Source organism: Elephantulus edwardii, unplaced genomic scaffold (genome assembly GCF_000299155.1).
Source record: "Elephantulus edwardii isolate Elephantulus edwardi_28Jun2011 unplaced genomic scaffold, EleEdw1.0 scaffold00249, whole genome shotgun sequence".
In the NCBI taxonomy this organism is placed as follows: Eukaryota; Metazoa; Chordata; class Mammalia; order Macroscelidea; family Macroscelididae; genus Elephantulus; species Elephantulus edwardii.
This window is the reverse complement of record NW_006399999.1, coordinates 3,049,428-3,063,075: the sequence shown is the minus strand read 5'-3', so window position 1 is coordinate 3,063,075 and position 13,648 is coordinate 3,049,428. Positions and strand designations below refer to the sequence as shown.

Here is a 13,648-nt window from a genome sequence, read left to right as displayed (position 1 = left end):
CTCCCCCCACCTTGGATCTTCATACTCATTCTACAATAATGGTTTTATATAGCATTTGTCCTTGTGGGACTGAGTAAGTTCACTCAGCATAATGCTGTCTCCCAAGTTAGGTTGTAATTTACAAAATTATTGCTCCTGCATGTTGCCTAGTACTCTATTGTATTCATATTGTACCATAACTTCTCAATCCATTCACTTGTGGTTGGACTTCTGGACTGTTTCCCTGTGGCTGTTCTTGGAATGGTGAATAATGCACAAAAATGTTTTTAACAACAGTATTCCCAAAAGCATAAATGTAGAAATAAGCCAAGTGAGCATCCACAGACAAGTGTCCAAATAAATGTGGTATAACCAATAATGTTATTGTTCTTAGGTGTTCTCAGTTGGACTCTGAAAGAAACACCGCCAAGTTCTGTGACAGCCTCAAATTTTGTTGCAATGTTTAAGCCCACTGTCATAGTCAATCTGCCAGTACACCCTGTTGATTTCCAATAATTCAGTGGAACACTAGTAGGTGGGGGGGGGGATTAAATACTGATACATGCTACAACATGGATGAAAACATTACGCTAAATGAAAGCAACCAGCAGAAAGGGACAGGTCACATGCTGTACAACTCCATTTTTATGAAATATCCAGAATAAACAAGTCTATAGAAACAGGAAGTATATAAATGGTTGCTAGAGGTTGCTGGGAGTGGATAATGGTCAGTGACTGCTTAATGAATATGAGATCTTCTTTGAAGGCTATAAAGATGTTTTGGAACTAGATAAAGGTTATGGTTGCTTACCAGTGTGAATGTCACTGAACAGTACATATTAAAATGGTTAGTGTTACATTGTTTCTTGAAATTCTTTTGTGTCAGCCAATTCTTTTTGGTACAATGACTGTGTACTCCTTCCATCTTTTTTAATGTTTCCTGAATGATTCAATATTCTGCCCATAGCATCCTTAAGCATTGCAACTCGTGGCTTGAATTTGTTCTTTAGTTCCTTCAGCTTAAGAAACGCTGAGCGAGTTTGGCCCTTTTGATTTTCTGACGCCAGCTCCTTGCACATTTCATTTTAATAGTTTGCCTTGTCTTCCCAAGTGGCCCTTTGAAATCTTCTATTCAGCTCCTTAACTTCTTGATTTCTTCCCTTTGCTTTGGCTTCTCAGCACTCTAGTTCAATATTCAGAGTCTTTTCTGACATCCATTTTGGTCTTTTCTTCTTCTTCCTTGTAATGACCCCCTGCATTCTTCATGAATGATATTCTTGATACCTTGCCACAGCTCATCTGATCTTCATTCATTAGTGTTCAATTTGTTCCTGAGTTGGTTTTTAAATTCACTAGGGATAGACTCAAGATCAAATTTTTATTTCTGTGAATATGATTTAACCTTCTTTAGCTTTAATTTGAACTTGCATATGAGCAGTTGATGGTCTATTCTACAATCAACACCTGACCTAGTTTTCACTGCTGATAATGAACTTTTCCAACAATTTCTTCCACAGATGTAATAGATATTATTCCTGTGCATACCATCAGGTAAAATCCATGTATATAGCCTGAGTTTATGTTTCTTATAAAAGGTATTTGCTGTAAGTAAATCATTGTGCAGAATTCTATCATTCTATCCCCAGCCTCATTTCTGTCACCAAGTCCATGTTTTCTGACTACTGATCCTTCTTCCCATCACCCTCCAGTCACCCATTATTATTAATAATGCATCTTGTTTACATGTTCAATCGATTTCTGACTGCAACAGTTGGTAGAAATCCTCTATTTCCTCCTCTTTAGCTCTGGTTGTTTGTGCATAAATTTGAATGACATTGGTATTAACAGGTCTTCCTTGTATGCATATAGATATTATCCTTACACTCACTATATTCTATGTCAAGATGGATCTAGAAATGGCATTTTTAACAATGAAAGCGACCCTGTTTTTTCTCACCTTTTCCTCTTCAGCATAGTAGATCATATGATGTCAATCCATCTCATTTCGCTAATATCTAATTTGTCGTTATTTATGTGTTCCATTTCTTTCTTAACAATGTCTACTTTTCCTGAATTCATACTTCTCACATTCCACATTCCAATTATTAGTTTCTGCTTACAACTGTTCCTTCTCCTTTGTGTTTCCAAATTTGAAGGTTCAGCCTCAGTTGCCATTATCTGTTAGTCTACTCTAAGAGTGCTCTACTGTGCATAGAGGTTTTTGAAGGCCTGTTATATTTTGGAAGTGGATGGCCAATCCTTCTTCCTAGTCTGTCTTAATTAGGATCCTTAGTTTTAGAAAAATCTCTGACAGACAAGTATTTTACCTAGCAGATGAAAGACAGTTCCCTTACAGAAATAAGCAATACATTCACTGCCCTCCTCAAGCATGTATATCTTGTCTCTTCTCTTTCCCTGCTATATCAACATTCCTTGCACTCATACCTACCCAGTCCAGCCCTCCTTTACCCAGCCACCTCTTGATATGATAGTTTAGTCCACAAGTCACTTTTGTCACATCTTGCACCACACACTGCTGCTGGTCTCTCACACTGTTGCCTGTCTCACATTTAAGAGGATGTAATTCCAAATCCCATGATCCAGCTTGAAGGAAAGACATTTCCCTGAGACAGTACTGAGGAAAGGTATTTGCCACTGAGGATCTGTTAAGTTTTGTGACTTAGTGTCTCTGTTTATATTGCTGTCACAATGTGATAATTTCCAAAGTTTCAAAGTCCAGATAAGTCTCAAGTCTCTCTCTCTCTCTCTCTCTCTCTCTCTCTCTCTCTCTCTCTCTCAATGTTCTGTCTTCTTTAATGACCCCAATTCTCCCCAAAGGGCAGGTGCAGGCAGCTACATGACAAGTCCTTGTCTCACTTGAAGAAATTGCCCTGGTTGAAGGCCTTGCCCATGTGCTGGAAAGCCCTCTCCCAGCAGAAGTACTCTCGAACCAGTGTCTGGGTTTCCCCACTGCCGGGATCCAGTTTCTGTATAGGACTCGTAGTTCACCTGCCAATCTGGACTCAGCAGGAAGGCAAGCTCTTTGAAGACTCAGGCTCCAAAAACGGAGCTGCTATTGTTGGTTTCAAAGAGGATGACACTGGCAAAGGTTTTCTTCCACAGCTTATTTAATCCCTGGAACATTCCAGTGATGAGGTTGCAGTTCATGATGGTCTGGGTGAGCTCCTCAGAGAAGCCGTACTTGGCATACCACAAACCAAAAATGGGGCAGCGCCACAGACAGCGCACCTTCATTGGAGTACTTGCAATATGAAGGTTCTTTGGAGCAGGTGAGCAAAGGGGTCTTTGGCCTTTGGTTCAGCAACCAGCACCTGTTCACATTTGTCCATTTCCTCCTCAGGAGCAGGAGCAGCTGCTACCTTTGTATGTACCTTCCTCTCAGCCTGGGCCTTCTGCTTCTCTTCCATCATCCTTTCTCTTTCCCTGGGATGTCTTTTTTTAAGCTGGCTTTCTGTTCAATCTTCTCACAGAGCTTCACCTCCTCTAAGACTGCCAGGTACTGGGGCTGATTAATGCAGGTTAGGAACAGCAGTTGATATTGGATAAGGCATGGTGCAAAGAAGGCTCTAGCACCTGTTTGTAGAGTCACAACAGGGTACAGAAAACTGTGATGTCAGCTAAAGTCACACATTCACCCACCAGGAAAGTCCTTTCAAGTGAACATCCAGGAGGCCCAGAATTTGCCTCATCTTTTCCTTGGTATTTTCTGTAGCCTTCTTGTTGTGATTCATGATACCCAAGATGGGAAACATCCAAGTGCTGACTGGGGGAACGACACTGTCAGCAAAGTTCATCCACTGCACCACCTGGGCTGCTGCCTCTGGGGTACTTCCCCACAGCTCATCATTGTTCCCACAATAGGCAATGGCGTTGCTCTCAAACACACAGAATCCATTGTCACCCTCAAATTCTGGAAACTTGCCTGCTGGAAACTTGAGGAGAAATTCAGGGGTGTAATTGGTTTGTCTGAAGTGGAAGCAGGGTGATGCGGAGAACATGCAGACTTGAGCCCTGCTGTACTAAGCAGCGATGAGGGCTTTGAAGGCCCTCCAGTTTTCGGGGTATGTGTACAGGCTTCCAGTGGCAGAGAAAGGGGATGGAGTTCTCAGTGCTGCTTCAAAGTCCAGATAGGTCACTTCAAGGTTTCAAGAAACAACATATAATCAAGAGGCAATGGTGATGAAGGAGGAAGTTCAGGCTGCTCTAAAAGACTAGGCAAAAAAATAAAGCCCCAAGAATTGATGGAATGTCAAATGACATATTTCAACAAACAAATACTGACCTGGATGTGCTCATCAGGTTGTGCCAAAAAATCTGGAGGACAATTACCTGGCCAAATGACTGGAAGAGATCCGTATTTATTCCCATTCCAAAAAAAGTTTACCTGACAGAGTGTGGGAACTATTGAACAATATCACATATTAGCAAAATCCTGCTGAAGATTATCCAGAAATGATTGGAAGAGAACATTGACAGAGAACTACCAGAAATACAAGCTGTATTTAGAAGAGGTTTTGGCACTAGAGACATTATTGCCAATGTCAGATGGATATTGGCAGAAAGCAAGGAGTAGCAGAGTAATATCTGTGTTTCATTGACTATGCAAAGGCATTTGACTGTGTGGATCGCAACAAATTGTGGCTAACCTTGAGAAAAATGGGAATCCTAGAACACTTGATAGTGCGTATGTGAAACTTATACTTGGACCAGGAAACAGTCCTCAGAACAGAGCAGGGAAAGACTGAATAGTTCAAAATCAGGAAAGGAGAGTTTTATCCTGTCTCCATAACTTTTCAATCTACCTGCTGAACAGATCAGGAAGCAGGGATTTATGAGGAGGAATGTGACAGACATCACGACTGGAGGAAGACTCATCAACAGCTTACATTATACAGATGACACAACCTTGCTTGCTGAAACTAAGGAGGACCTAATGTGCATTCTGTAGAAGGTCAAGGACTGTAATCAATAATATGGATTGGAGCTCAGCATGAAGATGACGAAGCTTCTCACCACTGGGCCAATTGGCAGCACCATGATAGATGGAGAAGAGATTGAGGTTATTAACAATGACAACTTGCTCAGCTGCACAATCAGCACTCTTAACACCAGCAGTCAGGAAATTAAAAGATTAATTGTACTGGGAAATATGCTGTCAGGGACCTCTCCAGAGTGCTGAAAAGCAACAATGTCTGTTTGAAGATTAAGGTGTGCCTGGTCCAGGTATGATCTGCACAATTACTTGTTACGCATCAGAGAGCATAGACTATGACTAAGGATAACAGAAGAAGAATAGATGCCTTCTAATTGTAGTGCTGGAGAAGAGTCTTGAACATACCATGGACTGCCAAGGAAACAAATAGGTCTGTCTTGGAGAGAGTGAAATAAAGTTTCTCCTTGAGGCTAGGATTTTGAAGCTTCATCTCATATACTTTGGGCATGTGGCCAGAAGGTGGAGAGACAGCTCAGGAGAGGAAGACCCCAGATGAGATGGATTGATATAGTAACTGGGGCAATGAAGATTGGTATGTCAGTATTAGTGAGACTGGTTCAGATCAGGGTGGGGTTCAGAGCTGCTGTACATAGGGTTGCTATGGGTTGCAGGCGACTTGAAGACATGTAACAATAACACCAAATATTATGTTATATGAACTTTATAAAAAAATAAATATGGTTCAAATCAGTTGTTCATAGAGTTGTTATGAGTGGTACTCTACTCAACTGCACCTAACAACAGCCATTCTATTTGGAGGAAATAAACTCTACTCATATAAAAGCATATATAAATATTTTTCAATTGTTTCTTATGCATCTGAGAGTTGGAAAATGAATGAGGATGATAAAAGAAGAACCAAGGTCTTTGAATTGTGGTGTTGGAAAAGAGTATGAAATATCCTATGAACTGTCAAAAAACCAAACACATCTGTCTTGGAGGAGATGCAACCAGGGTACTCCTTAGAGGCAAAAATGGTAATACTTCATCTCTCATACTTTGGGCATGTTATCAAAAGGGGTCAGTACTTGGAAAAGGACATCATGCTGGGAAAGGTGGAAGGTCAGACAAAGAAAGAAAGACTTCTGATGAGATAAAATGGCACAGTATCTGTAGCAAAGGGCTCAAGAAAATGAGAGATAGTAAGTGAAAGGCCACCTGGGAGCTGGGCAACATTCCACGCTGACTGTGCCTTCTGGGAGACATTCCAATGCACCTGGTGTAAGATGGCTATGACCAATCAGAAGAGAGCATGACCACCAATCACATTTTGCTTAACCGTAAGCAATGACATAATTTACCTTACGGGACTGAGTAACACCATATTTGGGAACTAACCGAATCAGCGACCTCCACGGAAAGCTGACCACCAAGCTGACCACCCTACCCCCCCACCTATAAATATTGGCCTGTAATTTCCTCATTTGCTACTTTGCTGCCTGACCCTGCCTTTCTCTGGCCTCAGACAGTCAACCTGCCTGAGAGCTGCTAATAAACTTCTTTTACTTCTCTGCACCTTTTTACCTTACAGTAAGTTTGACATAGGATAGGGTAAGTTTCAGACCTGTTATTCATAGGGTCCCTATGAGTCATAGTCAACTTGATGGCACTTAATAAAAACACATAATAATATATTTTCTAGACCAATAGGCTTTCACCTGATTTACATTGTTGTTGTTATGTGCCGTCAAGTCACTTGCGACTCATAGCGACTCTATGTATAGCAGCTCTGAAACCTGCTAACCTGCTATATCCTGAGTCAAACTTATTGTCTTTGACACACTTACCCTCATTACCCCAGTCACTAGTCAATCCATCTCATCCAGGGTCTTTCTCTCTTGCACTGTCTCTCCACCTTCCCAAGCAAGATGTCCTTCTCCAAGGACTGATCCCACCTTGCAACATGTTCCAATTAAGTCAGATAATTGTCACATAATTATGTCACAATCCTTGCCTCCAAGGAGCAGTCTGCTTTCACTCTCTACAGAATGAACCTGTTTGTTCTCCTAGCAGTCCATGGTATATTCAGTACTCTTCTCCAGGACCACAGCTCAAAAGCACCATCTTTCCTTCTATCATCCCTAGTCATTGTCCAACTTTCTGATGCACAGCACGTAATTATGAAAACCATGGCCTGTATCAGGCACACCTTAGTCTCCAGAGTGACATCATTGCTAGTCACTACTCTGGAGTGGTCCCTGTTAGCCAAGTTTCCCAATGAAATTTGTCTTTTAATTTCCTGGCTGCTGGTGCCAAGAGTGCTGATTGTGGAGCCAAGCAAACTGAAGTTGTTAACAACCTCAATCTCTTCACCGTCTATCGTGATACTGCCAATCAGCCCAGTGGTAAGAATCTATGTTTTCTTGATATCGATCTTCAATCCATATTGAAGACTGTAGCCCTTGGCCTTCTACAGCAAATGCCTCAGTACATTACAGACCCCCTTTAAGCATCTAATGAGAGCAATAGACCCTACCCTCACCAAATGTACACATTTCATTTCCTAAAATATACATATTCTAACTCGCCCCCATACACTTGTACATTAATTTGAATAGACTTCTTCAGTTAAGTATGTCTGGATCTACTCAAGGTGTAGGAGCTCTCCATTTTACATTCTTCAGCTGCTTTTTGTCTCTTTCCTCTCCCCTTCTCATTCTCAAATATCCACCCTGTAACCTCTGCTTGCTCATGTCAACATACTCGTGTGTCAGGGTTTCTCAGGTTCCTAGATAACAGACTCTCTTCACCAAAAAGTATACATATTCCACTACACCCTAACTACACTCAACCAAGCATGATCTCTCTAGGTCAAGCAGTATTGCTTGCACATGAGTTTCTCAGTCTGAGTGAGAAGGCAACAGTATAGGCATGGAAAGGAAGGCAGCAATACTGCAACATAACTAACTCCTACTAGGGGCCCTGTAGGTGGAAAAACCAAGTCAGAGACTTAGCAGGCTGCACCCCCTAAACCAGGTGCAAGGTAGCTCACCAGTTCCAGAGAAGCTTCCAGCTGGGCACTATATATAAGGGGAGATAAAGGCAGTCGTGTGTGTGTGTGTGTGTGTGTGTGTGTGTGTGTGTGTGTGTCTTCCCATATAGCCACACACAGCAATTACTTTTTCAGACTTTAAGGCAAATCAAAACTAGAGGGTTCAGAGAGGAATCCTATCCTTGGTTAAGTGGTGACAACAGCACTAGCATCTATACAGAAACTGAATTCTCTCTTGGAGAATTTGGGGAAGGAAGGCACAAAAGGTGACTTAGATCACCTATCCATACATAATTTTGGAGTGAGCAAAAGATTCAAGGTGCCTGAATGGAGGGGAGAAGGCTCTGGAATATGGGAGGATTGAGAGGATCAGTATCTACCCCATCTATTGATAGGACAAGGAGTCAGATCATTTCTCAGCCCCCAGGCTCTCAACTGCCTCAGGCTCACAGCTTTTCCTTTTGCCCAGAGTTATACTTTTATATGAAACATAGCTATGAGAAAAAATTTCAAAACTGACATTTGGCAGTCATGATATTCTAAAAGGTCTACATTTTAAACTCAAACTCGCTACTGTTGAGTCAGTTCTGACTCACAGTTCTGACTCCACTGTGTTTCTGAGGCTGTAAATCCCAACAAGAAAAGAATGACTTTTCTCCCTAAGAGCTGCTGGTAGATTTGAACTCTGCTGGACCAATTCAGCTGCAGCACAACGCCCTACAAACTATGCCACCAGAGAGCATCCAACATGGTTTGGAAACATTAAAGAAATGTGAGTTTTGGTTGTTGTTTATTTTCCATAGAACAAGAGAAGAAACAGCTATTTATGAAAAATTTCATAATGTATTATGATATTTTACTGGGGTTTTTAATAAAACAGGACAAGAAACAGCTATTTATGAAATTTTTTATAATATATTTTGTAGTTAGCCAATCTAATCCTTTTTTATATGTAGAAATTAGTATCACGGACTTTGATGTGTTATATTGAGGTAGGAATTTTTAAATTTCTTTTTCTAATTCTCCCCTTCCTACCATGAACACGTTCTTCAAATGAAAAGAGCTCTATTAAAGTGTTTTGCTCATAAGAATAACTCTTCTGAGGGTAATGAATTAAATGTTTAAAAAGGAAGAAAATTAAATGCTTGTGTCAACATTCTGACTTCCTAAAATTAACCTAGCGGCCAAGTGGAGAAGCACATTGAGAGGGTAGATGGTTTCAGAGCAAAGAGAGAAAGAAAATATTCTTCAGGGATGTAGCAAGGATTAGGAAACCTTGGAGGAGAGGTAACTCCTCCCTTCTAACCGCAAGAAGACAGATACATATTACAGGTAGAAGGGGCCACTTTTGAGCTTTGGCTTTGGCAAAGACAAAATGAGTGACAGGGCCTCCTGCGGTAGTGACCGGAGGGTGGGCGGATAGTGAGGGAGAAGGTCGGCTGGATCATGACGCAGTTTCTGCGGGTAAGAGGGGAATTAGGGACCCGAGCCCACTGCTGACGTTTTCCCTCACGTGATCAGGAGCCGACGTGAGCAGAAGTCCCTTTCCTCCAGGTATCAGCTCCGTGTTTCGTGAAGGAAAGCTGATTTCGAGCTGGGTTGGGCAGAAGGGGCAACTGCCCTATCGCCCTGCAGGTAGGTACAAGCTAGGAAGTCCAGGGGTGGGAGTGGGCGGCGGGGGCGAGACTACAAGGTCGGCTTGTCAGATACCACTCTCCTACCTCACCCATCCCACTCCCCGTCATTGATTTTGGCACATAAAATTGTGTGAGTGATGGGGGAAAGTAGCCTGAATACCATTTTTTATACTCTTGGAAAAGTGTGAGCTTCCGGTAGAAAATAAAAATAGAGGAGAAGGAGGAAGCGGCAGCGGTGGCATGACCCTGGGTTGCCTTCAAACCCTTCGCTGCCTGCGGACCCCTTGTGTGCGGATAGTAGAGGGAAAAGAGCATAGTGGGTTCAGAACTGGCTTCTTGACGACCCCTTTCCCCACCGCCCACCCCTAGATGCAAGTAATAAGGTGTGTGCGAGCGGCAGGAAGGAGTTGGGGCTGTCCCCAGGGTTGGGCCTGAGGAGCAGCTGGATAGGGGCTGGCGGGCGGCGGGGGAGGGCCGAGCCAGGGGACAGCGAACTTGCGCCCGGTCCAGGTCTGCCTTTCTAGCATCACCTCCCCACCCTACGTCCATTTTGGACACGGAAATCGTGGGCTGCGGGGGGAGAGGGTTGGACAGGCTGCAAGAAAAGGCAGTTAGGGCATGAGACTAAGGACTTGCACCAGGACTGAATTCTGACCTAGGAAGGGTTTAAAGAGGATAGCATGGATCAATTTTTTCTCCCTGGATTTGGGAATAATTAATCTATTGCATCACTGGAAAATATAGACATTCTGTGAGTGGGGGAAGGGAACAAGGATGGCAGTATTGCTGTGGACATTCCAGCCATGTCTCTGGCGAGCTCTACCATCCTACATTTTATGAGGAGCTGGAAGGTAGAGACCTGAGTATGACCTGATCTGCCTTCCAAACATCACTGCCCTAAAATCATAATGGAGTAGACATTTTTTTTTTTCCAGGGCGAGTTCAAAGACACAGAAATGCTTTAGAATAAGCTTTCCAGCCCTCCTGCTTTACCTAGAAAAATGGGAGCATGAGGGAAGGGCTAGAGAGGAGGAAATCTAAGAAGGCAAAAGAGAGAGGGCAGTGGGTGGCATGAGGTGGAAAAGTTTGGACAAAAATCTGGAAGTAACCAGTGTCCCAGGGGCCCGCCATCCATTTCTCAATTCCTCATTCACCACCTGTCTGTTTGCAGGTCCTCAGGTCTGTGGTTGTGGGCAACACACCAGGCAAGAAAAAGAAGGACCTGAAATATCACCACAGGTCAGTAGAAGAGGACTGCCAGCCCTGGAGTAGGAGTGGCTTAAGCCAGAACAGCAGTTGAAGAGGCCCTGCCTGGGGCTTCTCTTCCAAATGTCTCTGTTGCATTGTCAGATCCCTAAGAGGAAGTGGTAAGGATAAAGGGGAGGAGGCAGAAGAAAGGAGAGAAAACGATGACATTGTGGATGCTCCCTGAGTATACAAAACTCTAAAACTTCATTGTCCTTGAATGAAAATCTATTCATAGCGGGCCATTAGGTTTCTGAGGCTGTAATCACACGGGAGGATATTGCCCATCTTTCTCCTGCAGAGCCAGGAAAAATCTACTCAAAAAGCTAAAACTCACTGTCTTGGAGTCAGAACCAACTCATTCCTGACCCTCCGGTGAGTTTCTGAGGCAAGAGAGGTTATTTTACATTTTTCTCCCTTAGTACTGTTGATGGATATACAAAAGGGGACCTGAAAACAGATTAGGCCATTGTTGAAGTCTATCTGTACTCTATCTGCTTTCATCTTTAGACAAAGGAGAAAAGAAGGAAATTGCCCAGGATTCTTGCAGTTTGGTGTAAGTTGGGAATGTCTAGTCTAAAATGCAAGGGCACAGCCAAGGCTGAAGCACTGGTTAGGGACCAAACTTCTCCTACACAGTTCTGGGAGCACTCCACTTAAAGGCAGGTAGAAGGACTTGAAAACATTTCCACAAGATTGGCTCTAGTGATTGTCTGTAATGTGGAGTGTGAAAGAAAGTGGACCGAGAAGTTGAGATAAGGTCAAGAAAGCCCTAAGAAAAGGCAAGTTACTATTCAGAACTTCATTTCACCCCCTAAAGCCTTATTCATTTTCCTTGTCTCCTAGGACAGGCAAAGAAGGGGTAATCTCAACATGGAAAACCTCTACAAAGAAAAGGAAGGAAATCTAGGAGACGAAGGAAACCAGAAAAATGAGAGCAAGCCAAAAGATGAAGTAAACACAGAAGAAAAAGGAAAATCAGAAGAGGAAGAAAAGCGTGAAGCCGAAGGGAAGGTAGATGATGGAGGAGAACCAGGTGATGAGGGACAATCTAAGGGAAAGAAAGAGGAGCAGGGGGAGACAGGGGCCACCATGGGGGAACCCCAAGGTGAAGGCCAGCTGAAGCCTGAGGGAAAGCCAGAGGGTGAGCCAGAGAGGGCTGCCAAAAAGCGCCCTGCTGAAGATTATGTGCCCCGGAAAGCAAAAAGAAAAACGGACAGGGGGACAGAGGATTCCCCCAGGGACTATCCAGAGGACTCACGCGAAAGACATTTGAGCAGTGAGGAGATGCTGAGGGAGTGTGGTGATATGTCAAAGGGTCAGGAGGAGCTAAGGAAAAAACAGAAAATGGGTGGTTTTCATTGGATGCAAAGAGATGTCCAGGATCCATTCCCCCCAAGGGGACAGCGAGGAGTTAGAGGAGTGAGGGGTGGAGGGAGAGGGCAGAAGAACTTAGAAGATGTTCCATACCTTTAATGCCTTTGGTTTTCAATTCTGATTCTCATCTGAGAATTGTGCCAGTCCTGCTTTCCCTGGCAGGTACCTGCCAGGCTCTGTGCTTTAACCTATGCTGATACTTTGCTGTAGGTGTCACTCTTGTTACCAGCAGCCTTTGACCCAACTGCAGCCCTTTGTGTCTCAGTAGGGATTTTTTTTCTACCCATGTGCATGGAAAAAATGTTCATAGTACCTTGTAAAATATTAATAAAAAAATTTGCAGAACCATATGTACAGTATCAGCCCATTTTTTGTAAAAGGGTATGTTTCCATAACACATCTCAACACAGGGAAAACTACAAAAAGTGTGTGCACTCCAAAGGAAAAAATTGATTTTTTTAAATTGGAATACATTTTAATCTTTCTCATCTCTACTTTTCCCCTTAAACATAAGAGCACATTTCTCTCATCATAAAAAAAAGTATAAAAGAGAAAGAAAATGTTTTCTAACAGCACAATCACAAGAACTGGTCTGTGAACTTAGGATAACATTGTTTGTGGTAGTGGTAGTTGTTGTTGTTATGTGCCGTCGAGTCGTTTGCGACTCATAGCGACCCTATGTACAACAGCCCTAAACCCTGCTCTATCCTGTGCCAATCGCACTGCCTCTGACACACCCATCCCGATTACCCCAGTCACTGAATCAATCCATCTCATAGAGGGTCTTCCCCTCTTGCATCGTCCCTCCACCCTCCCACGCATGATGTCCCTCTCCAAGGACCTGTCCCTCCTTACAACATGCCCACCGTATGTCAGACAAAGCTCCAGAATCCTTGCCTCCAAAGAGCAGCCTGGTTTAACCCTCTCCAGGAGGAATCTGTTTGTTTTCTTGGCAGTTCATGGTACATTCAATACTATTCTCCAACACCACAGCTCAAAGGCACCAATTCTCCTTCTGTCCTCCCTAGTCATTGTCCAACTCTCTGATGCATAACAAGTGATTGCAAAGACCATGGCCTGTATCAGGCACACCTTAGTTTCCAGAGAGACACCATTGCTCTTGAGTACTTTAGAGAGGTCCCTAACAGCAGACTTTCCCATTGCAATACGTTTTTTGATTTCCTGACTGCTGGTGCCAAGAGTGTTGACCGTGGAGCCGAGCAAACTGAAGCTGTGAACAATCTCAATCTCTTCATGATCCATCCTGATGTTACCAGTTGGTTCAGTGGTGAGGAGTGGTAGTTAGGTGCCATTTAGTCAAGTACAACTCATGGTAACCCAGTGAACAACAGATCTGAACTTTGGCCTGTCCTGTGCCATCCTCCTCACCATCTCTGATAAGAG

General features: G+C 43.2%; 1 protein-coding gene and 1 pseudogene across 1 annotated transcript; one reads left to right on the top strand and one right to left on the bottom strand.

Moving 5' to 3' along the window:
• Positions 1–2,852: 2,852 nt before the first annotated feature.
• On the bottom strand, positions 2,853–10,171 carry LOC102852462 (annotated as a pseudogene).
• Positions 10,172–11,719: 1,548 nt separating this feature from the next.
• Positions 11,720–12,343, top strand: TCEAL5 (transcription elongation factor A (SII)-like 5). Its single transcript, XM_006899247.1, has one exon. The coding sequence runs from the start codon at positions 11,741–11,743 to the stop codon at positions 12,341–12,343; it is 603 nt and encodes a 200-aa protein (XP_006899309.1). The 5' UTR covers positions 11,720–11,740.
• Positions 12,344–13,648: the final 1,305 nt, after the last annotated feature.